The sequence below is a fragment of the Triticum aestivum genome, chromosome 5B (genome assembly GCF_018294505.1).
Source record: "Triticum aestivum cultivar Chinese Spring chromosome 5B, IWGSC CS RefSeq v2.1, whole genome shotgun sequence".
In the NCBI taxonomy this organism is placed as follows: Eukaryota; Viridiplantae; Streptophyta; class Magnoliopsida; order Poales; family Poaceae; genus Triticum; species Triticum aestivum.
In genome coordinates, this window is record NC_057807.1 from 621,135,659 (window position 1) to 621,158,058 (window position 22,400).

Consider the following 22,400-nt stretch of genomic DNA (forward strand, 5'->3'; position numbering starts at 1 on the left):
TGGATTCGAGAGTTAGGGTTGCTAAGCGAGGTTGGTGTGGTGTCAACGTGCCCTCGATGTAGAGTTTTGTTCTTCAGCTCTGTCATCATGGCGACGCATCTGACGCCATTGTGCATCTTAGGGTGTTCTAGAGATGTTGCCATTGGACTGTGTTGGCTTTGAGCTCGAAGACGATGGGATCAGGGATGGGAGCATGTCAATTTGGTGGATGTAGACTCTTCTTCTTGGAGGCTTATCATTCGACAAGAGTTGTGGTCAATCTAGCGTCATGTTCTTCTCCCGGTTCATGGGTCGTTTTGGGCCAATGTTGCCGGCCTTCCCCGTAGACCGTTGACTTCTTTGCCGCTTGAGTGGATTCTCCTGCTTAGCCGGTGGCACGGAACTCTAGTGGTGACAACATTTGTGTGCCATTAGCATGCGAGGAATGAAGGAGTGGGAGTATTCCTCAAGGATTAGTCCATTTTTTTCCAGACAAGGTTTTACGTGCGATGGGGTGTTCCATTCCCACGCGTTGTTGCGAAAATTTAAAAAGTAATTTTAGATGAACTATGTATCGACGAAATGACCTAAATCAAAAGTTATTATTTTCATAAGTAATTGTGTGTGAACAAAGACTATGCATGTATGCTGGGCCACTGGATTTACAATAATTAAATTGAGATGCATGTGCTATAAAATAGTGTTAGTGAATGATGATGTGGAGGGTCGTATGTCATGAGAATTGGAGTTAGTGGGATCAACTATTTAGGTATATACTCCCTCCTTCCATCTATATAGGGCCTAATGCGTTTTTCAAGACCGTCTTTGACTATTGATAAAATTTATACTACATGCCATGCATAATGTGAAAATTATATCATTGAAAGCTCCTTTCACATACGAATTTGATGATGTGCTTTGTGTAAGTTGCATGTCATATATTATTGCTCTAACATTTGGTCAAAGTTTGCCTCGCAAAACGCATTAGGCCCTATATAGATGGAAGGAGGGAGTAGGATATAGGAGCCGCAGCTCAATCAGTAAAAAGAAAATTTACTCCCTCCGATCCATATAAATTTTCGCTTAAATGATGTATCTAGCACTGAAATACGTCTTTTTGCTCAAATGAGTGTATCTAGCATTGAAATACGTCAAGATACATCCGTTTGAACGACAAGTAACATGGACCTGAAGGAGTAGCTAAATAATCATAGATAAAATTAATTAGAATGGTTAGCCTTTGCTTTAATTTGCCGTAAGAATTTTGTTTTCCCTGTGATTGTTAAAATCTTCAGGCTACGAAAAATATAATATGGCCAGACCATTTCCATCTCTCCATTCTTACCTTTTGACAACTAGTGTTTTACCATCCACATCCACAAATGGATAAGATTAACGCAAACCCAACTTTACTTTCACGAAAGTGAATATGATGGTTTCTTAGAGTATGTCCAAATCCGGAAGAAAAATGATGGATGTACATTGCTGCTGCAATTTTGTGTGTGTGTGTGTATTCATATATGCTATTATTTTGCAGTGCCTGTGGTGGTTGTGAGTTTCCGATCCTCGTATTTGCAATCGTTGTGACCATTCCATCACGTCACCTGTGTGTTTGATGTTAATTAATTGTAGTATCCTGTACTATTTCTTAGGCTGCTGAGCAGGAAAATGACAATGAGGAGGAGGAGAAAACGCGAGGATAAGGCTAGCCATAGTGGGAGTAACTTAGGTAATAACTTAACACATCCCAAGACAATTTTACAAGTATTGTGGCAAGTATTTAATAAGGAAAGAGGTATGTAACATAGCGTTTTTCGAGGCAAAATGAGTCTATGAGATAATCAATGAAACAATCTATGATACTACTATTATGTTACTTTGCACTATGGAGGTAGTAACTTACACTAGTGTCATATGCATGACACTAGTCTAAGTTACTCCCCACTATGACCAGCCTAAACTATTGCGGCAGTTGCACCAGAGAAGAGCTGACCAGCTGAGGCTAAGCTAATCCGATGGTGATTACGAACGATTTGTAAACCTAATCACCGGCCGGTCCCTCGCCTCGTGCTCCACGCCCCCGCCGCGTTAAGAAGTCGTCGCCTCTGTTCCGCGTCGGAGGAAGACAAAGTCCGGGGCTAACAGGAATCGGCTGAGAAGACCGGTCGTGGTCGATTTCATCCGTTTCATTTTCAAGCCGGTGGTGAAGTACATCCGTCTCGTGATCTTCATGCAAACATTTGTTTTTTTGGATATCATGCAAACATATTTAACACTTTGCATATTTAACACGTGGAGTACACGCCCCCCCCCCCCCCCCGCAAAAAAACGTGGAGTACACGCGTGGGATAATTGACGCGAAGAGACTGATTATATTATGGAATGTAAAACAAATGCAGGGCATTTTCTAGTTTAAATACAGAGGAAATACTGTAGTGTGAAGAGACATACTCCCTCCAATCCATAATGTCGTGCGTGTGGATTTAAAAAAAAGGCAAACCACACGAATTTTGATCAAGTTTTTGAAAAAAAAAAGCATTTACATCTAGAATGACATATCATTAAATTCATTATAAAAAGTAGTTTCATATTTTATATATTTTATTTGTACATATTGATAGAAATTTATAGAGTTTGACTTTAAAAAAATTATACGCACTATATTATATGAAAGAGAAAGACCTATTATATTAACTTCCTCAATGATGTCATCTTCATGTGAAGATCATTGCAGAGCTGTGCAAAATGAAGCACTCTGGTTCTATATGATCATCAAATTTTTGACCGCAAGGGCCACCTCCAACGCGACCTCTTTTTTACACTTTAGCACAAAATGAAGTGGATCTGAATCCCCCCCCCCCCCCCCCCCCCAATAAAGCGACCCATTTTCATGACGCCCAGGTTGGGGCACCATGTTTGATAGCACAACACTTTAGGTAGAGATAGTCGTCGCGCCATGGTGCCCTAGGCCAGGGCGTCATGCTATCTAGCATGATGTCCCAACCCAATGTGTCATGCCATCTAGCATGCAAATGGATAACTATGTGAGCCTAGTGGCAAGGGAGCGCAGTGGCGTCTCCAGCAACCAGGGTTCGAGCCACGTCGGGGACGAATTTCTGGTTTCTCACAAGGGATGCTTCTCCTATATCAATAAACCATGGGTGCTAGTGCCCATGAGTTTCATCTTTTTTTTTAATTTTTCCAGGTTCATTTTGTGTTGAAGTTTCAGAAATGGTCAAATTTGTCCACAGTCCGGACGTATTTGTCATCCAACGCAGATCCATATTTATCCATGAACACATCCGCATGTCCAAGTTTTTGCAAACCGGACGCAAAACTGGTGGAGGTTTGCGGACATCAAGACCTCTGCCATGTAGGACTCCGACACCCCCGACCCAGTCAAATCCTCCTCCCGGACCATTTTTCTACCACTCTGCCCCTCCCCATTGCTTTGAATCCGCAACCCTCCTCTTTCGCCGTCGCTATACCTCTTTCGGCCGCCGCCCAGTCATTCTAGACGTCTGCAAACCCCATCCATGCCATGCCCGTCTTGGACTACGCCATCGTTCACCATGAATCCGTCCACAACTCGGTACCCTCTGCCACCTGCCAATGTCGTCCATGGTGGATACCACACCCAGCAGGTGTTTGGTCAAATGCAATTGAGATTTTTTTACTTTCTCGTTGTTTCCTAGAGTATGAATTATTGTGCAATGAATTATTGGCGGGGTACTCGGTGATGGAGAATGAATTATTGTGCAATGCGTGGTTGGTCGTATATGTGGACTTTGTAGGCATGATGCACTTTTAGGCATGATGTATGCATAGTAACGAACAATGACCTTGTAGGCATGGCCTCTGAGGCCACCAACACCTCTGTCAGTCATCCATGTCGTTGTCGTCGCCGCCACCGCTGTCATCGCTTCCGTTTTTTCCACTGCCGCTGTCGCCTCAGTGGCAAAAGGCCCACGAGGCATCACGACATCCATGCTGGACCACCACAATGCAGACGCTGAACCGCATCCTTCACTGCCTTGCACCACTTGTTGTTTGTGGCGTGGCTACGGATGGCGCAAGGTGACTAATGGTGGGCACTTCCTGATCAATTGGGCCAAGGTCTGTTGGACGCTGGTGCTAGGTGGGCTGGGCATCCTCGATTTGCAATGCATAGGTCACTCCAAGTGGGCCCGATAGCTTTGGCTGCACAAAACTGACCCCTCACGCCCCTGACAACGCCACCACATCCCTGTGGCGTCAAGGTGCAATCTATCTTCCGTGCATCCATCTCCTGGGTGCTTGGCGACAACAACTACCGTTTTTGGGAGGATGATTGGTACAATGGATCTTCCATCTCTGAGACCGCTCTACTCCTTCACGAGATGGTTCATTGACGTCGGTGGAAAGCGTGAAACGTTCGTGAGGGCCTGTTGGATCACTCTATCCCGCGGCACTGATCCGGTGTGTGTCCTTGTGGCGCCAACTTAGGATCGCTGCCCTCTCCAGTGAGCCTGACCGCATCTCCTCAGCTGGACATCTGATGGCGCGTATTCTGCAAAGTCGTGCTATCTAGCCCTTTTCTTGGGATTGACCCCCGCCCCCGCCTGGCGTCTCACCTAGAAACTTGGGTGCCCCTCTGTATTAACAACTTCCTCTGCCTCGTGATCCAAGGTTGTTTCTGGATGGTCGATCGGCTCATGCGTCGTGGCCTCCATCATGCTCCGCTCTGCCTCCTTTGTGACAAAGAACCGGAGACGATGCAGCATCTCCTCGCTGATACCATCAAGGATGATGCTCGCACTGGAGTTGAGGGACTGGGGCTCCTTATCAGAGAGACTTAGTGTCTCGCAACCCCCCCCCCCCCCCCCCCTCCCCTATCTTTGTGCATGTTTAGAGCAATCTCACTTACGCCGGCCATCACATTTGTCCTTGTGCGATTCCCTCTGTAATTGCTACTTTCTATTCCTTCTATCAATGCAATGACAAGCAATGTTTGTGTGTATTCGTGAATTTTTTTCTTGAGCTACTGGTTTTCGAAGAAAGTCAATCATCAATAAATTAAATTAAACGACCAAAAGTAAGACGTAGTTTCTGTGCCCGCGTGCGGTTGGGGTTCATGGTGGAGATGGAATCAACCCCACCATTAGTTTACTCGTAGCCGCGTATGTGTATTCCTCTCTGCGAAGCGCCGGCGGCGGCCGCGGTTGCTGCTATATAAACGGACGCGCACCAGCACTTCACTCGTCTCGTCTGGAAAAGTCGAAGTGTTCTCTCTGCTGCTCGTGTGCATCTTAGCCACCTACCTGCCCACACAGCGACGTCGGTTGACTTTCCTGCCTGCCGTCCGTCGCGCTATCTGCATGGCTTTCGCGGTCAAGGCGTCTTCCTCGGCTCTGTCGTTGAGCCACCCCATGCGTCGCGGCACGGTGGCCTCCGTGGCGGTGCCCGCGACGGGGAGGCCCGTGGTCAGAGCAGTCGCCGCGGCGGCGGTGACGTCGCTCGAACAGGCGGTGACCGTGCCCGCGCCCGCGCTTGCTGGGAGGTGCACGTCGCTGTTCGCGGCCGGCAAGCGCGGCCTGTCGGTGGCAGAGGCCATGTCTCGCGTCAGGGCGAATGGCAAAGTAAGTGCGCCGAGTGTACTAAGCTCAGTTCGCAGCATGCATGCACGTCAAATATCGATGCTAATCGACCAATGATTTACTGTTGCGCGCGCGTAGACAGCGTTCATCCCGTACATCACCGCCGGCGACCCCGACCTGGCGACCACGGCGGAGGCGCTCAGGCTCCTCGACTCCCTCGGCGCCGACGTCATCGAGCTTGGCTTGCCCTTTTCGGACCCCTCCGCTGACGGGCCGGTGATCCAGGCCTCCGCGGCGCGGGCGTTGGCCGCTGGCGCAACCACCGACGCCGTGATGTCGATGCTGAAGGAGGTGACGCCGGAGCTGTCCTGCCCCCGTGGTCATCTTCTCTTATCTCAGCCCCATCCTGCGCCGTGGGACGGGGAATTTCGCCGCGGCTGCCAAAGAAGCCGGTGTCAAAGGTAATTAGCAAACTAAATATTTTATCCGACGTTGACAATCAACACAACAGATTTGCTAGTTCGCACTTGTTACATGCATGTACTCCAGGCCTTATCATACCCGATCTTCCATACGACCAGATACATGCTTTCAGGAAAGAAGCCATCAAGAACAATCTAGAGCTGGTACGTGCATCGGTCCATGCACCTGGTATACATCAATGCAATGCTAACAGAACTGAGACTTAAGCCAGTCATTAAACATGATATTTTTCTTCAATAAATGATTGTAGATCCTTCTTACAACACCAGCTACACCATCAGAGAGGATGAAAGAAATCACAAAAGCTTCAGAAGGGTTTGTTTACCTTGTAAGTCACAACACATGCGCAAAATCCTAGCTTCTTATTCCCATTCTGGCTTTGTGGTCAAGATATCATGATTAACATTTCAGTCCCCTAATTAATTGCACTATGCAGGTAAGTGTCGTTGGAGTTACAGGAGCTAGAGCGACCGTAAACCCACGTGTCAAGGATCTTCTTCAGGAGATTAGGCAGGTTTGTAGAAAAGATTTTTAAAACCATAAAATCATCTCTCTTAACCAGGAAAGAAATAGTGTAAATTCCCCCCTTGTTATATTAAAAGTATCATCAGTCACATATATTTTGTAATTGTCCACAGGTCACAGATAAGGCAGTCGCGGTTGGCTTTGGCATATCGACCCCGGAACATGTTAGCCAGGTAGATAACACACCGAAAGATTCACCAAAAAATTTCAATCTTGATTGAAAAATCTCAATAAGATTATTACATTGCTGACCTCCACTTATGAGTGGACACAGATTGCCGAGTGGGGTTCAGATGGAGTGATCATTGGTAGTGCAATGGTGAAACAGTTGGGTGAAGCGAACTCTCCAGGAGAAGGATTAAAGAGGCTAGAAGTATATGCCAAGAGTTTGAAGAATGCACTCCCATGATATGCAATTTAAATGGTTAATTATTTAGGGTGGCAAGCCAGGTGGTCAAAATTTAAATCGGTGAAGGGTAGAAGGTATTTGCAATTTTTGTGTTGCAAAAGGAGATTAGTGTTTACTTTTATAGTTAGTGTTAACTTGGGAGTGTTAGCTTTTGTCCCTTTGTTGTGTTAACTTGGGAGTGTTAATATCAAGTGAATATAATAATTATATTGCCGACCTCCACTCAAGGGTGGACATAGATTGCCGAGTGGGATGTGGATGGAGTGATCATTAGCAGTGTAATGGTGAAACAGTTGGGTGAAGCATCTTCTCCAAGAGAAGAGTTGAAGAGGCTAGAAGACTTTGTGAGTAGCCTGAGGGATGCACTATAATGATTTGTAAGAGCATAGTTCATCCCAAATGGCCAATGGAGTCCGAGCTCCATGGAGCTGTTTCAGAATATGTTATTCTACACGGCAAAAAAATATCGAATTCTTTTATGAACATACATACAAATGTATACTATGTATGCGCAAAATTTCATAACATTATACTCTCACACGTGGTGTACAAAAAAAAGACAAATATGTATTTTCCAAAATGGGGGGACATTTTTTTGGGCCAAAAAATTTCTTTTGTACAGCATACAAATCACAATACTTTCAGACATTTTTTTACACGTTTGTGCGGAAAACATATAGTTTTCGATGGATTTTTCAACCTTTTTTTGGGGGGGGGGGGGGGGGCTCCATGGAGGCCGTCCTCCAAAGATTCACACTCCATATTTCATTCCCGAGATCACCATGATATGTGGAATTAAAGGCAGTGAATTGTTCTTAGTTTGTGGTCAAGCATGAAAGGGTAGAAGCAACATAGTTGCCAGGTACTTCTGTATTGCAAGAACACCAATGGCTAACATGCTGATGACTCGATCACGGCCTGCAACACCACCTACAACCTGCGCTACTACCCCCATGCCACTTTCTCATCGTACGACTACTAACCGGCCGGGCAACCCACCCTATATATATATATGAAGAATATGAGCAAGATAATGTTGTCAGGGATAATGGAGTATTCCTCAACTTGAGAATGCTCATGTGGTATCATTATCTCCATCGGAGCGCAGCTCAGAAGGGACTATTTTGGTTGATATAGGTGATCAACAGTGAGTTTTGGGAAGAGATGCATCCAGACTCCCTGCAAGGTGAAGTGCATCCCCACAATCCTCCTGAAGATATTGCCACACATGTGGCGAATACTCCAAACTTGTTGTTTGACACCAGTACAGTGGAGGTGAAAGACAATGAACAACATTGTTCGCCGTTCAAAAGGCTTCGCAAAGTCCTCGGGCCTCCACACCCTCCCATGGCAAGCATTCTTAAAGAAAATGCCTCTGCCACGGTTCATGAAGAGAACGAGATTGGGCTGCATCAGCCGATGGAGAAGGTCCACGTGCCCCTGAAGCAAATGAGCAGCCACTACACCAGTCAATGCCTCTGTTACTAAAGAATACAGATAGGGATGATGAATAAACTATCAATCCAGCTCAAAGGTCGTGTCCCAGACTCAAGATGGCTGAACCAGACGGACCAGACTCTGAACTGATTTTCTTCATTAGGCCAATTGTTCTGAACCTTGTGTTGTGTCTACCTCGCCTTTGTTATCCTGGCTGAAAAGGGCTGGTTCAACGAGCAATGAGTTGCTCATGCTCTATGGTTCTTCAACTCCGATTAAAATCCATACGATGCCCGCAAATCACTTCAGATGGCTATTGGAAAGACCATCAGCGTCTATACTATTCATGTGTGTTATACAATCAGTACACAGTTTTTTATCATCCATCTCTCCATTGATGCTCGTTGCCTGAATCCATTGAGGCCTCCATGCTATCTGTCACATGTAGCTTCATCCTACTTATAATGCATCTAAGTTCCTATAATGTACTATTTGTGCAATGACTCGGTCTATGTTTCTCGACTCTGCTGACATTCATGATTTCACGTATCTCACCTACCATTAAATTGCAGACATCGATCTCACATGCTAACACAAACCGAAGTTCATATACATGAGACAAAACAAGTAACAAACACACCAGCCAAATGTAGAGAGCCAACAACATAACAACAAAACAAGCCATCCTAATGTACAAAGCCAACATGGCCAACACATAGGAACGCTATCAAGAGGCCCGTGATGGCGGATCCTAACCACTAGTACATATAGAGGATGGAGATTAATATATAGATTCCCATGTATATACCAAACTGTGGCACAACCAAAGTTTCGGGACGAGACGATACCAGGCGCTTGCCGTGCTGCCACCGGTTCCAAACATGACCTCGTCGGATGATGGCACAGCCCAGTCTTGCCCACAACGTTGACTGCCTCCCACTTCCCGCCACCATCTACTTCCTTCGCTGGAGCCAAGCTCTGCGCTGAGCACGAGGTGGCACTTGTAGTTGTTGTCGGCCCAGTCGAGCTCCGCAGCAACAGTGGGTTAGTAGAAAGAGGATTAAAAAATCTGCCCGCTTGACTAGGTCGGCTGCCGTTCCTTCGTTCCATCTCCTTGGGCCTCTGTAAATCTGGATTAGTCGCTCCTTCATGTTTCCTTTCCTCGAGGATCCATCCGCTTGTTGATTTTGAGGCGGCTTGTTTTCAGGCAACTCGCGTACGTATATGAATTGGTGGGCTTAGGTACAAAGAAGCAAGATGGGACTATTTATTTATTTGGAGAACGAACCTCAAGCGCCAAGAGACGGGGAATTCCCTATACGACGCATTCTGCGGCAAGTAGTCGCGGCTTCGCACAGAGCGCGGCTCGCCCTGGGCCGGCCTATTTGAAGTAGTTTCGTTTTGCGAGATAAAAAATCATAAAAACAGTTCACACTAGGGATTGAACCGACCACCTCATGTAGACATACAGGCCGCGCTAGCCACCCCGCCTGGCCCGTGCAAGTGAAAGAATGACAAAGCGAAACCTAAGGCCTTGTACAATGGGAGGTGCTTAGAGAGATGCTTAAAAAAATAAACCGGGTTTTTCTGAAGTACCGGTGCCTATTTCTACAAGAGAGACGCTTAGTTAAGCGTCTATCCTATACAAATAAGCACCGATGCTTAAAAAAACCTGATTTATTTCTCTAAGCACCTTCCTTAAGCACCTCTCATTGTACAAGGCCTAATGAAGAAACAACGGCGACAAAACTTAAAACCAGTTCGCGCAATTTTAAAAAAAGAACCTTTTGTTCCTTCTACTGTTTTTTTGGCTTTCTTCACTGTCCTTTTTTGTTCTTTGTTTTTTTTCGTTTTCTTTATTTTTATTTTTATTTTTAAGCTTTTCGAACAGTTCAAATATTGTTCAGAATTTTGAAAAATGTTCTTCTTGTCAAAATTTGTTCATTTTTTGAAATAATGTTCACATTTTCAAAATTTTGTTCACAATTTCAAAAAATGTTCCTGTTTTCACATTTTTTGTTACAATTCAAAAAGTTGTTCAAAAATTCGAATATGTATTCACATTTTCAAAAACTTGTTCACAATTTCCAAAAATGTTCGGAACTTCAAAAGAATTTCATATCATCAAAAAATGTTCTGGAGTTTTGTTCATGTTCTAAAAAATGTTCGAAATTGTACAATTTTGTTCACATTTTCCAAAATTCTTCGCAATGTGAAAAAATATTCAGAATGTCCAAAGAAAATCATGTTGAAAAATGTTCAGAGTTTAAAAATTTTGTTCACATTTTCATAAAATATGTTCTGAATTTTAATTTTTTTTTTGTGTTTTGCAAAAAAGTTTAGAATTTCATATTTTGTTCATTTTCAAAAGAATTTTCGGAATTTATAAAAAATTTCGTGTTTGCAAAAAAAATTGGAGGTTCAAATTTCGTATGTTTTCCTGAAATTTGTTCAGATTTTCAAATTTTGTTCAGAATTTCAATTTTCTGTTCTCATTTTTCAAATTTTGTTCCATTTTTTTCAAAGATTGTTTCGTGGTTTCAAAAATTTACTCGCATTTTCAAAAGAAATTGGAATTTAATAAATTGTATGTGTTTCTTAATCTCTTTGAGTAATGTTGAGTTAAGCTGCTTGTCTTTTTTATTCATATTTTGGCGCTATCCATGTTTCGCAATCAGTTAGTTAGCTCGGCTGGCAGGGCTGCTCCGTACTCTGCAGCAACTCTGCGGATTGAGTCCTGACTTGCACACATTTTCTTTTCGGAGTTTTTGCGCCGGACCATGCGCTAAGGGTTTGAACCCAATGGTTGGCCCAATCGGGCGAGGTCTGTGCGAACTGGCGACTATTTGCCGCAGAATGCGGCCAATAGGACATCCCAAGAGACTGGACGGAAGTTGTTATTTCGATTTTCCCTGGTTCTAGGCCTTATGTGGCCATGGCCGAAAAAAATTAGATGTTGGAAGGGGGTCAGGCGACGTACGAAAAACTTTGAAAGGCAACGTATGAAAAACTTGTGGATGAACGAAAAACAAACGAAATTACGGTGGTAAAAAACACTTTTTACTTTATTAGTAGGTATATATGAACGCATGTTTTCCTACCTAGCATTCGGAGAAGTATGCATACATGTGTTGTGATCCAAATATTCTTTAAAAAAAACTTCCAATCTATTAATAAGATGTAACGGTTGTATACACATCCACAAAAGTTGTAACGGTTGTATACACATCCACAAAAGTAAAAAAGAAATTCATAACCAGATCCATGGACCATCTAGCAAGCACTGGAGCAAGTTGAAAACATGTCGTCGTCGTTACCCTCCCTAGCCCAAGCTAACAAATCTTATTGTAGTTGGTAGCTTTGAAGTTGTCGTGCCAAGACCCAAAGGCCCGGCCTGCACACCAAAGGAGTAATCATCCGGGAAAAAATAGATTAAAAGGGACGTAACTACAAACACACTAACACACTAACAGTCAAATCCAAAATTAAGATGATGTGCATGACAATCACGACTTCACGAGGATTCTAGAAGCTGAAGTGATCGCGACCTGGTCGGGGGCTGGCTGGTTGCAAGTCGGAGAACACGTGCTCCTTATACAAGGTAGAAGCACAACATACATGTGCCGTGATGTGATGCCATGGACTGATCAGTCAGTCAGTCCTCTGGCTGACGCCACCACTAGGTGTGACGTCAGCAGCACGTGACGCTCGCTCACCGGTGAACGGGAGCCCGACGGTGGACGCTGGACGCATCACATGTAGGAGTATGTGCTGATGTGCACCTTCTCTGCCAAGCGCCAGACACGTTCTCCACGGTGAAACGCGTCGTCCTGCCCTGCCCTGCCAGTGAGTGAGACGCCGTCGGCTATATAAACGCGCGCACACGCATATCAAACCCATCCGCAGTTCAAGCGTGACCCAGCTCCCCACTCCAAGTGCTAGATACAGTGAAGAGTGAACAACTTTTTGAAGAGTGAACAACTATAGTCAAGTGCGTAGCATCCATCCGTTGGGCGACATGGCTTTCGCGCTCAAGGCGTCCCCCTCCATGTCCTCCACGGCTACGTCGCTGAGCCACCCGATGCGCCAACGGCATGCGGCAGCCGTGCCGGTGGCCACGCGGCGGGGCAGGCTTGTGGTCCGGGCGGTCGCGGCGGTGACCGCGCCCGCGCCTGCTGCGAGGCGCGCGTCGCAGTCCGCGGCCGGCGAGCGCGGCCTTTCGGTGGCGGAGGCCATGTCTCGGGTCAAGGCGAATGGCAAGGTACGTGCCCCGAGCCTAGCCATGAAGCTGACTTTGCAGCAGGTACGTACAAGGTCGATGCTGATTGACCAAGGTTAATTAATTTCACTGTTGCGCGTGCGCAGACGGCGTTTATCCCGTACATCACCGCCGCCGACCCCGACCTGGCAACCACGGCGGAGGCGCTCAGGCTCCTCGACTCGCTCGGCCCCGACGTCATCGAGCTCGGCATGCCCTTCTCAGACCCCTCCTTCGACGGGCCGGTGATCCAGGCCTCCGCGGCGCGGGCGTTGGCCGCCGGCGCGACCACGGACGCCGTGATGTCGATGCTCAAGGAGGTGACGCCGGAGCTGTCCTGCCCCGTGGTCATCTTCTCTTATTTCAACCCCATTGTGCGCCGTGGGACGGGGAACTTTGCTGCCGCTGCCAAAGAAGCCGGTGTCAAAGGTAACCAGATCAATTACGAGTAGCTTATTCGGTTTGAACGAAACCAAAACGTTTGAATTAATAAGAATGTGCAGTTGCCATCATGAGTTTTGATCGGATCTGTAGTTTTCTCCAGAAGGAATTTGTATGCTCATTCACATAGAATTTCCCAAAGGAAATCCTCCAAACTAAATGAGCCCTTAGCAAACTAATTATTTCATCCAATGTTTATAATACAAATGGATTTACTAATTCACACTCTTTACATGACTCCAGGTCTTATCATACCTGACCTTCCATACGACGAGATACACGGTTTTAGGAAAGAAACCGCCGAGAACAAACTAGAACTGGTATGTGCATGCCCCCTCAACATTAATGCAATGCTAGCACAACTCAGGTTTAAGTCATTAACCAAGTTATATGTTTTAAACCAATGAATCTAGATTCTCCTTACAACACCAGCTACACCATTAGAGAGGATGAAAGAAATCACAAAAGCTTCAGAAGGGTTTGTTTACCTTGTATGTGCAGAACACATGCGTAAAATCCTAACTTCTTATTCCAATTCTGGATTTGTGATCAATCTCAGAATTAACATTTTATCCCCCTAATTAAATAATTTGTATCATGCAGGTAAGTGTCGTTGGAGTTACAGGAGCCCGGGCAACGGTAAACCCACGTGTCAAGGATCTTCTTCAGGAGATTAGACAGGTTTGTACAAAAGATTTTTAGAACCATCAAATCAAATTAATTAAAGTTAACCAGAAAACAAATAGTGTCAATTTCCCCCTCATTTTGTTGAAAGTATCACCGGTCACATACCTTTTGCAATGGTCCGTAGGTCACTGACAAGGCAGTGGCGGTCGGCTTTGGCATATCAACCCTGGAACATGTTAGCCAGGTAAACAACACATCGGAAGATTCACAAAAAGTTGATAATCTTGAATACAAAATCTCAGCAAGGTAATTTAACATTCCTAACCTCCACTTATAAATGTACACAGATTGCTGGTTGGAGTGCAGATGGAGTGATCATTGGCAGTGCAATGGTGAAACAGTTGGGTGAAGCAAATTCTCCAAAAGAAGGATTAAATAGGCTAGAAGTATATGCCAGAAGTTTGAAGAATGCACTCCCATGATATGCAATTAACATAGTTAATTATTTAGCGTGGCGAGCCATGATGGTGGTCAATGTTTCAATGGGCACACAGAAGCATAGAAGCTATTTGCAATTTTTGTGTCACAAAAAGACAACGGTGTTTACTTTGTAGTTAGTATTTGCATTTGCTTTTGTTACTTCATTGTGCTACCTCGGGAGTGTTAATATCGAGTGAGTCGCACAAACTCTCGATTAAAGTGGAACTTGTAACAATTTACCCCAATTTTTTGATGCATGTCTGGTAGGTATTGCTCACAGGTCACGCGTCATTCTGTAATATATCTGCTCCTATTTCTTACTTGTTCGATGGAATAATCATCAATGGTTTGCAAATTGCCTCTTGTGACATTGATAATAGTACCTTTCATAGTTTCCTATGGACGCTACCATGGTAAACTATGTGCATGTCCCGAACAGCGGATATTTTCTTTTCAATAAATGTCAATTTCATCAATTCAAAATGTAGCATCAAGCGAATAGAAAGCATGATAAGGAGGAACATTTTCTGAAATCACGATATAATTTTGAATTGCCAACATTTATTAATTTGGGAACAAATTCGAAAAAGAGATTTTTTAAACATTTTTGGAGAATGTGAACAATTTATGAATACCACGAACAATTTTTTAATAGTTGAATACATTTTGGAAGCAAGGACATTTTAAAATTTTTAAACACATTTTGAAATCCAAACTCTGAACATTTCTTTGAATTTTTTGAACATATTTTTGAATATGTGAACAAATTTTAAAAAAGGGGACATTTTAAAATTCCAAACATTTTTACATAAAGGCGAACACTTTTTAAATTTGTGTATTGTTTTAGACGGGAGTATTTGTAAAATTTCAAACAAATTTGAAAGGCATACATCTTTTGTAATTTTCTGAATATGTGCACAAATTTTGTAAACGGGGACATTTTCTGAAATTCAGAACAAATTTTAATGCCAAACATTTGCGGTTTGGGCGCTATGGAAACACTCCAATGATGTTTTTTTCAATGGTGGCATCGCCTTCCGCAGGCATAGTGCTCAAGCAGGTGACTGAGGAAGGCTGGGGCTGGAAGACGATAAATCTGTTGCAGAGTTACGTGGGTTTGTACCTTTTTGGGTGGATAGTTTGGCGGGTCGTGAGTAGTAGGCATGAGGAGTGTTGGCGTGTGTGGCCATGGCGTTGATTGCAAAATGACAATGTATCCATCTTGGTGTTACTCTTCTACGAAATTGATACGTCTATCCATGAAAAACTCTAGGACTATTTAGTAACAAATTACACAAATTTTATCAAATCAGACACCTGAACACCAATCCTACAACCAGGTCCCACTACTCATAGACAAAAAGTAGGTGGAGCTCATTTTTAGCGAGAGCTCAACTCTCCGTCTCTCCCAAGCTCACTCTCAGCCCTGGAATCTCACGATGGGCTCGCATCCAGATTTTGTCGTCATGACCAGAGCCGCGTGTGGAAGAGGAACACTCGATAGAGGGGTTGGTGGGTTTGGTGGGGAGAAGGGAGTAGGGGACGGTCGGTGGCCAACGCTAGTGGTTAGAGGAAGGGTTGAGGGAGGAAGGTGGTTTGGTGCCACTGCTGTTGCTGCTAGATCTCGAGGGCGATGGAGGAATGACGCTTCTCATTGCTATTGTTGTTATCGTTTTGTATTGCTAGTTGATTGTTGTTTGTCAGTTTTGTATAGTTGGAGTTGCATAATAGTTTTTATGACGTTAAAAGTTGGATCTGATGGCCAATCTTTAGAAAGATGGTCTAGATTTTAAGCCTATTTTTATTTTTGAATATGTCAAGCCGAGCCGTCCCTCTAGTCACTTAAAGAGAGTGATTATGTGTTTTGTTGTTACTACCTAGTCCTAGAGTTGTGTTTATTAGTTGAAATCCCTTATTTTATAGCTGTTGTTTTGTGTTACCTCAGTTGCAATTTTCTCTTCTTAATATTTGTACTTTACTTAGTTGCCAAAAACATTCAGAACAAATCTTTTGAACAACAGAGGTAATTTTCCCTTCCTAATTTTATACATTACTCAATTGACAAATCTTTTATATAATCATAATGATCAATAGGTTGCTTGCTTTAATCATCTCCGCCATCAGATTTAGGTAGTGCAATACCTTGCACTTATCTTACAAAGTAGTACAATATTGTTACCTTAGATCGAAATGTGAAAATTATACAACCTTATTCCTGGACGTGTCATCCTTTCAATCACCATATACATAATTACATTGATCACAGGTAGATAGCATAATTAAATTCTAAGTACATTGCACAATACGTGTTAGAAGGGAGAGAGAGGATTGGTGAAATAGTTGTTGTATTGCTTGAGCCTCGTGGGCATATATATAGGAGTACAATGATTTACTTGGAGTACAAGACAAGCCAGAACAAATCCTAGTCTATCTCGTCTTCCCTAATAAACATTATACTCAACATCCCCCCCGCAGTCACAATAGTAGTGACGCAGACGGTGAGACTGGAGAAGAATTTGAAGGCAAGCCGACGGACACCCCCCGCACGGTCGTAACGGTCGATGCATCGCGAAGTCGTAGCTGGAGTGAAAACCGACGAGGTTGCCCAAGCATGCGGTAGCTCTTTGTGCTGTTTGTCGATGTAGACGAGAGCGTGGGTGGTGGAACCGTGGTCGAGGTAGCCATGCGAAGAATGCCGTGGTCGATGTCGAGTCGGGGTAGCCGGTGTCGAGGAAGTCGCCGTGGAGCTGCGGGCGTAAGGAGGCGCCGAGTTAGTCGTGGGCGCAGTGGTGTCGAAGTAGTGGTGCGCCAGGAAGGAGATGATGTTGACGACACGTCGCGCCGGGGTTGCCAACCCCGGGGACACATCGTAGACGAAGGCATGCGTCAGTGTCGCCAGCACCGAGCATGCGTAGACGGACGAAGACGAAGTTGACGAAGCGCCGCAACAGGCTTGCCAGGCCCAGGGACACGTCGTGGACGAAGGCATGCGGCGTGTTGCAAGCACCGGGCATGCGTAGACTGGGAACTTCACGAGCTGTACGCCATGTCAAAGAAGTCGGAGAGGCCAGCAGAGAAGGACTCGACGACAGTTGCGACGCCAATCGGCGCGAGGCCAATGTCGCCCGCGGTTATTAGAGTAGATGAAGCGGTTGGGATAGATGACGACGACGCTGGCGACGGGCTGGTGCTGGATGAAGATGAACGGGGTGGACGGGCGGCTGCGGCGGCTAACGGGGTAGCGGAGGCGGCGGCCGAAGAAGAGCGGCGGCGGCGGCCTGACGGCGGCGGCGGCGGCTAGGTTAGGAGTGTGGCGGCGGTGCTCGATGTAGGCGAGGAGCCCTGACAGCGTGACAAAGAACGATGCGGATGATGGTGTTCCCGCGCCAAGGAAGGCGGCGCGACGCATACTACGAGAAGTCAACGCGCAAGCGACGGCGGTGGACCGTGGCCCGCGGCGCTATGGCTCGAAGGGGCGACACAGTGGCGGCGGGCAGGTCAGGGCGACGGCGGAAGACCTCAGGGCGGTCGTAGGGACTGTGGGCCGCGGCGTTACAGCCCGAAGGGGCGGCGCAGCGCCGGAGCGCGGGTCGGTGCAACAGCGGGGACGGCCTCGGGACAGCGGCGTGGACTGCGTGCCACGCTCGCTACGGCCCGACGGGGCGATGCAGCGGCAGCGCGAGGATCGGTGCAGCCATGGGGACGGCCTGGAGCCGACGGCCCCAGGGCGGCGGTGGACCGTGGGCCGTGGCACTACGGCTCGAAGGGGCGACGCAGCGTGACGCGGGTCCGTGCAGCCGGGAGAAGAACCACGGGGGCGGCGGCCCTGCAGCCTAAACGGGCGACACAACGGCAGCCATTTGCTCGATCGGTGGAGGGGCGCGCTGAACTCGGGGATGCTCTTCACGGGGCATGCGGAGTTATGCGCAACCGACGGGCCAGGTCGGTCACACGACGTAGATGAGGGGGGTCGCAGCGGCGGGCGGGTGATGAATACGATCGCGCGCAAGGTCGGGGACGCCGCTCGGTGAAGACGGGGTGATGGCGGAGTCCGAGATGAAGCCAGCGACGACGGGCGGAAGGGCGGCTATGAGTGGCCGCCGCATGGCGAGAGGCCGCCGGGTCGGGTGATGCAGGAGTCCCGGTCGGAGCAGGGTGGTGACGGCCGGCGTAGATCAACGGGCGGGCCGGAGCGCGAACGGCCGCGGTGAAGGGCCGCCGCATGACGCGAGGCCGCCAGGTCGGGGCGACCGGCGCGCAGACGCGCGAGGCCGCCGGGTCGGTGAAGAAGCCGGCCGAACGCGCCGGGGTTGGAGTAGAGGCGCGCGGGGTCGACGGCGACGGTGGAAGACGCAAACCGATCAAGATTAGAACGGAAAACCAAAAAGAAACCGCCGATCAAGATGACCGGCGGGAGAGAGAAAACCCGGAGCAAGGGCTCGGGGAAAAGACTCTCTAGGGCAGCCGATCAACACAACCGGCGGACGAACCCTAGGTATGGGCGGCGCGGCCCCTGGCGGCGGTCATGGAGGCCGACCGCCCTAGGGGCGGCGCGCGGGTGCGGAAACGGCGTCGGCTAAGGTTTAGATCCCGGTAAATGGTACTATGTTAGAAGGAAGAGAGAGGATTTGTGGGAGAGAGAGGATTGGTGAAATAGTTGTTGTATTGCTTGAGCCTCGTGAGCATATATATAGGAGTACAATGATCTATTTGAAGTACAAGACAAGTCAGAACAAATCCTAATCTATCTCGTCTTTCCTAATAGACATTATACTCAACAATACGAATTTAAACTATTCGTATGAAAGCTCGAGCACTTCAGACTCGACCCTGCTCTTGGACGGTCCGTCCTCGTCGTCAAGCCCCTTCTTGTACAGCCCAACATACATCCGTCGGAGGTCGGCCTCGTCCTCGTCCTCATCGGCAAGCCCATTCAAAAGTGCTCAAGCCAAGCCGCCCCCTAGTGACTTAAACATGGGGCCCACACATAATATTTTTCATTAAGTGATTAATCAGAGTAATTATGTGTTTTGTCATCACTACTTGGTCCTAGAGTTGTGGGTATCAGTTGAAATTCTTAATTACTTTAGAAATGTGGTTTTGTGTTATATCTCAACTGCAATTTTTTCTCTTTGTAATATTATTATTACTTTAATCAATTGACAAAAAAATTGAGAACAAATCCTTTGATCACCATAGGCACTCTTTTCTTCAATCATCTCCATGGACATGAGATTTAGGCAGTACAATACCTTACACTTCTCTTACAAAATACAATACCCATTACCTTGGAAATGTGAATAGTATTATACAGCTTATTCCTTCACGTGTCGTCCATGCATGTAATTAGATTGGTAAAAATAGTTTCTTAGTTAGATTAGATTCACCGTCAGGCATCGACCAAATCCAGGACGAGAGGGGTGTTGTCCCCTTTCTCCACGGTGAAGGTCTTGAGCATCTGCTTCCCCGTCGCCGTCGTAACCTCCACGACGTATCTGCCGTGGAAGCCCCTAAACTTGAAGTTCCCATCGCCGTCGACGTTCCCGCGCGTGTCAGTCTTCCACTCCTCCTGGAGATTGAGGAGCGTCTGGCCTGCCTCGTTGACGGTGCCGTCGGCGTCGACAAGCCAGGCGTCCTTGCGCCACATTTTGCCCTGCATGATGCCCCAGAACACGACGCCCTCCACCGCCGGGTGCGCGTACGCCTCCCGGAGCACCACCTCCAGGTCCTGGGCGCGGAGGCCAACGTCGGGCTCGCACACGTCCAGCTCGGTGAACCAGACGGGCACGCCCGTGACGGCGAGCCTGTCGAGGGCGCCGCAGACGACCTCCCCGACGGGGTTGCTGATGTGGCCCTGCAGCCCGATGCCGCGCACCACGGCGCCGCAGCTCTGCAGCCATGTGACCTGCTCGGCGTACTTGTCCGGAGTCGCGTTGGGATCGTTGGCGCACTCCACATTGTAGTCGTTGACGAAGAGCGCGGCCTCCGGGTCCAGGCGAGCGACCTCCTTGAACATGAACGCCGGGACGTCCTCGTCGCCGAGGCGGTCCCGAAAGAAGCGGCCGTGCAGCATCTCGTTGTTGACATCGTAGTGCGGGAACCTGCCGGCGTAGCGGGACACCAGGCTCTGGATGCGGCTTTGGACGGCGGACCTGAGCTGGTCGCGGTCGAGGTTCTTGACCCACTGCTGCACAGCGCCGTCCGCGGACCAGAAGACGCAATGACCACGGGCGCGCTTGCCGAGGCGGTCACAGAAGTCGAGGAGCGCGTCGGCGTCGCGGTAATTGAGCTGCCCTTGCTGCGCCTCCGTGTGGTACCATTTGAGCTCGTTCTCGAAGACGGCCCAGTCCAAGTGGTTGGTGAAGAAGTCGACGAAGGCTGGGTTCTGGATCACCGTCGTGTTGATGCATGTCCCGAATGGGAAGGCGCTATCCATCTGCACGACGCGCACGGACGCCGCTCCCGTCGCCGCGCCCAGCTTGATGACCACGTCCCTCTTGCGCGCCTACATCAAAAGTATGCATGCATTACGTCCGCATCCATTATGCATGCAGTTAATGCCATGCATGCCATGCACCCGGACATGAAAAGATGCATGGTTACGTGGATGCATGCTCACCTTGTCAGTCTTGTCCTTGAGTTGCCTGAAGCGCGCCTTGCGGTCCGTCTGGAAGACACGAAGATCCATGACCTTGACGTCGACGCCGGCGGTGGCACCGTGGACGTAAACCGCGGCGCTGCGCGGCTCCGTCCTGAGCCGGAAGGCGCCCATGATCTCCGTCCACCCGCCCGTCTCAGCGCACACCGCGCCGCACTCCACCATGGTCTCGTTGCCATTGTCGTCCACACCAAGGCTGATGCGCACCGTCCCCCGCGGCGCGCCTGCGCCCAGTCTGATCCACCCGGCCACGCGGTACGTGACCCGAGGCTTCAGGCCGCCCGACGTGATCGGTTGGCGCAGGCCGTCCTTCTCGTCGGCACGCCCCGCCACCAGGATGTACCGGCCGCTGGGCTTGCTGCCACCCACGGTGACGGGGAGCATGGCCGTCTCCTCCTCGTTGTGCATGGACAGTGTCGTCGTGCGTGAGCCGAATGGTGCACAGCCGTCCTCGAGTGTGCTGTTGTGGATCAGGTTCACGTCCTGAATGTGAACCATGCATGCAAATGAATGAGCGAGACCGTGTGATGCAACTGGTGCTACCACTACTAAAGTACGGTACATACCTGAGTGCTTCCCATCTTACGCGAGTGGGAGTGAGAGACGATTGACTTGTCAAGAGGATCAGTGTGCAGAAAATTTGCAGCCGCCTCAAGTGCTCTCTCTGTTGTGGTCTGCAGTGGGAGTGAGGAGATGGATCGCAGTGGCTGCGGTATTTAAAGGGAAAATTTGGCGGCGGCCGTCGATGTCGAGATGGATATGGTTTACTAGTCGTTACTATAGATAGAGTATCACAATACAAAGAGTAACCGCGAAGAAAAGAAAGGGTTCCCAGCCAACTTGCAGCCGCCTCACTTGCATGTTAGCTGCGACGATAATGTAAGTAATTCGTTTAGTTAAGCGTAGAGCGTTGTAATGCATGGCTTCAAGATACAAAAAGGGCCAAAAGCGTTGTAATTAACCCGGGATAGCCACACACACACACACACACACACACACACACACACACACACACACACACACACAGACACACACACAGAGACAGACAGTATCCAGTGGTCACATACGGAGTATCTATCATGAATCCAGGCCTCATTCATTCATGCACGCAGCTTATTGCCTCGGCCGCTTTTTCTAGCTTTACGCCGTTGGCTTGCGGCTTCCTTCCGTTTCCTCCGCGCGCGTGAAACAAACCCACCATGCACGCTTGTAATTGGACGACGGCTGCAAGTTGTAGTTGCAGAGAGCGAAAGATACTACCACGGGAGAGGCAAGTTTTTTTTTCCTTAAGGTTTGAGCCCTCGACCATACCCCATGACCGAGGAAGAGTAAATGGCAGACGCCTTTGACGGCCAGCTGCTTTCTCAACTGGTTGTCGTGCTAATGGAACTGGGATCGGATGATGTGGGATCAGGGTCCATTCTATATATGCGACCAACAAACACTGTCCTCCCGCAAGTTCAAGTCTCATTCCTCAAAAACAAACAAACAAACAAACAAAACGCGCAAGGAGGCGAAACTTTCTCC

At 47.9% G+C, this 22,400-nt stretch overlaps 2 protein-coding genes and 1 pseudogene across 2 annotated transcripts; 2 read left to right on the plus strand and 1 right to left on the minus strand.

Annotated features, from left to right (window-relative positions):
- Positions 1–5,321: 5,321 nt before the first annotated feature.
- LOC123113688 (tryptophan synthase alpha chain-like) lies at positions 5,322–7,451 on the plus strand (annotated as a pseudogene).
- A 4,873-nt stretch (positions 7,452–12,324) lies between these two features.
- On the plus strand, positions 12,325–14,518 carry LOC123113689 (tryptophan synthase alpha chain). Its single transcript, XM_044534993.1, has 7 exons — positions 12,325–12,670; positions 12,775–13,096; positions 13,352–13,428; positions 13,522–13,599; positions 13,712–13,789; positions 13,920–13,979; positions 14,083–14,518. Exons 1-7 carry the CDS (start codon positions 12,428–12,430, stop codon positions 14,215–14,217), a joined length of 993 nt encoding a protein of 330 aa, XP_044390928.1. The 5' UTR covers positions 12,325–12,427; the 3' UTR covers positions 14,218–14,518.
- Positions 14,519–19,504: 4,986 nt separating this feature from the next.
- LOC123117222 (endo-1,4-beta-xylanase 1-like) lies at positions 19,505–21,343 on the minus strand. Its single transcript, XM_044538035.1, has 2 exons — positions 20,835–21,343; positions 19,505–20,720 (listed from the first exon to the last, which is right to left on the minus strand). The coding sequence occupies exons 1-2, from the start codon at positions 21,279–21,281 to the stop codon at positions 19,605–19,607; spliced, it is 1,563 nt and encodes a 520-aa protein (XP_044393970.1). The 5' UTR covers positions 21,282–21,343; the 3' UTR covers positions 19,505–19,604.
- Between the last annotated feature and the right edge of the window lie 1,057 nt (positions 21,344–22,400).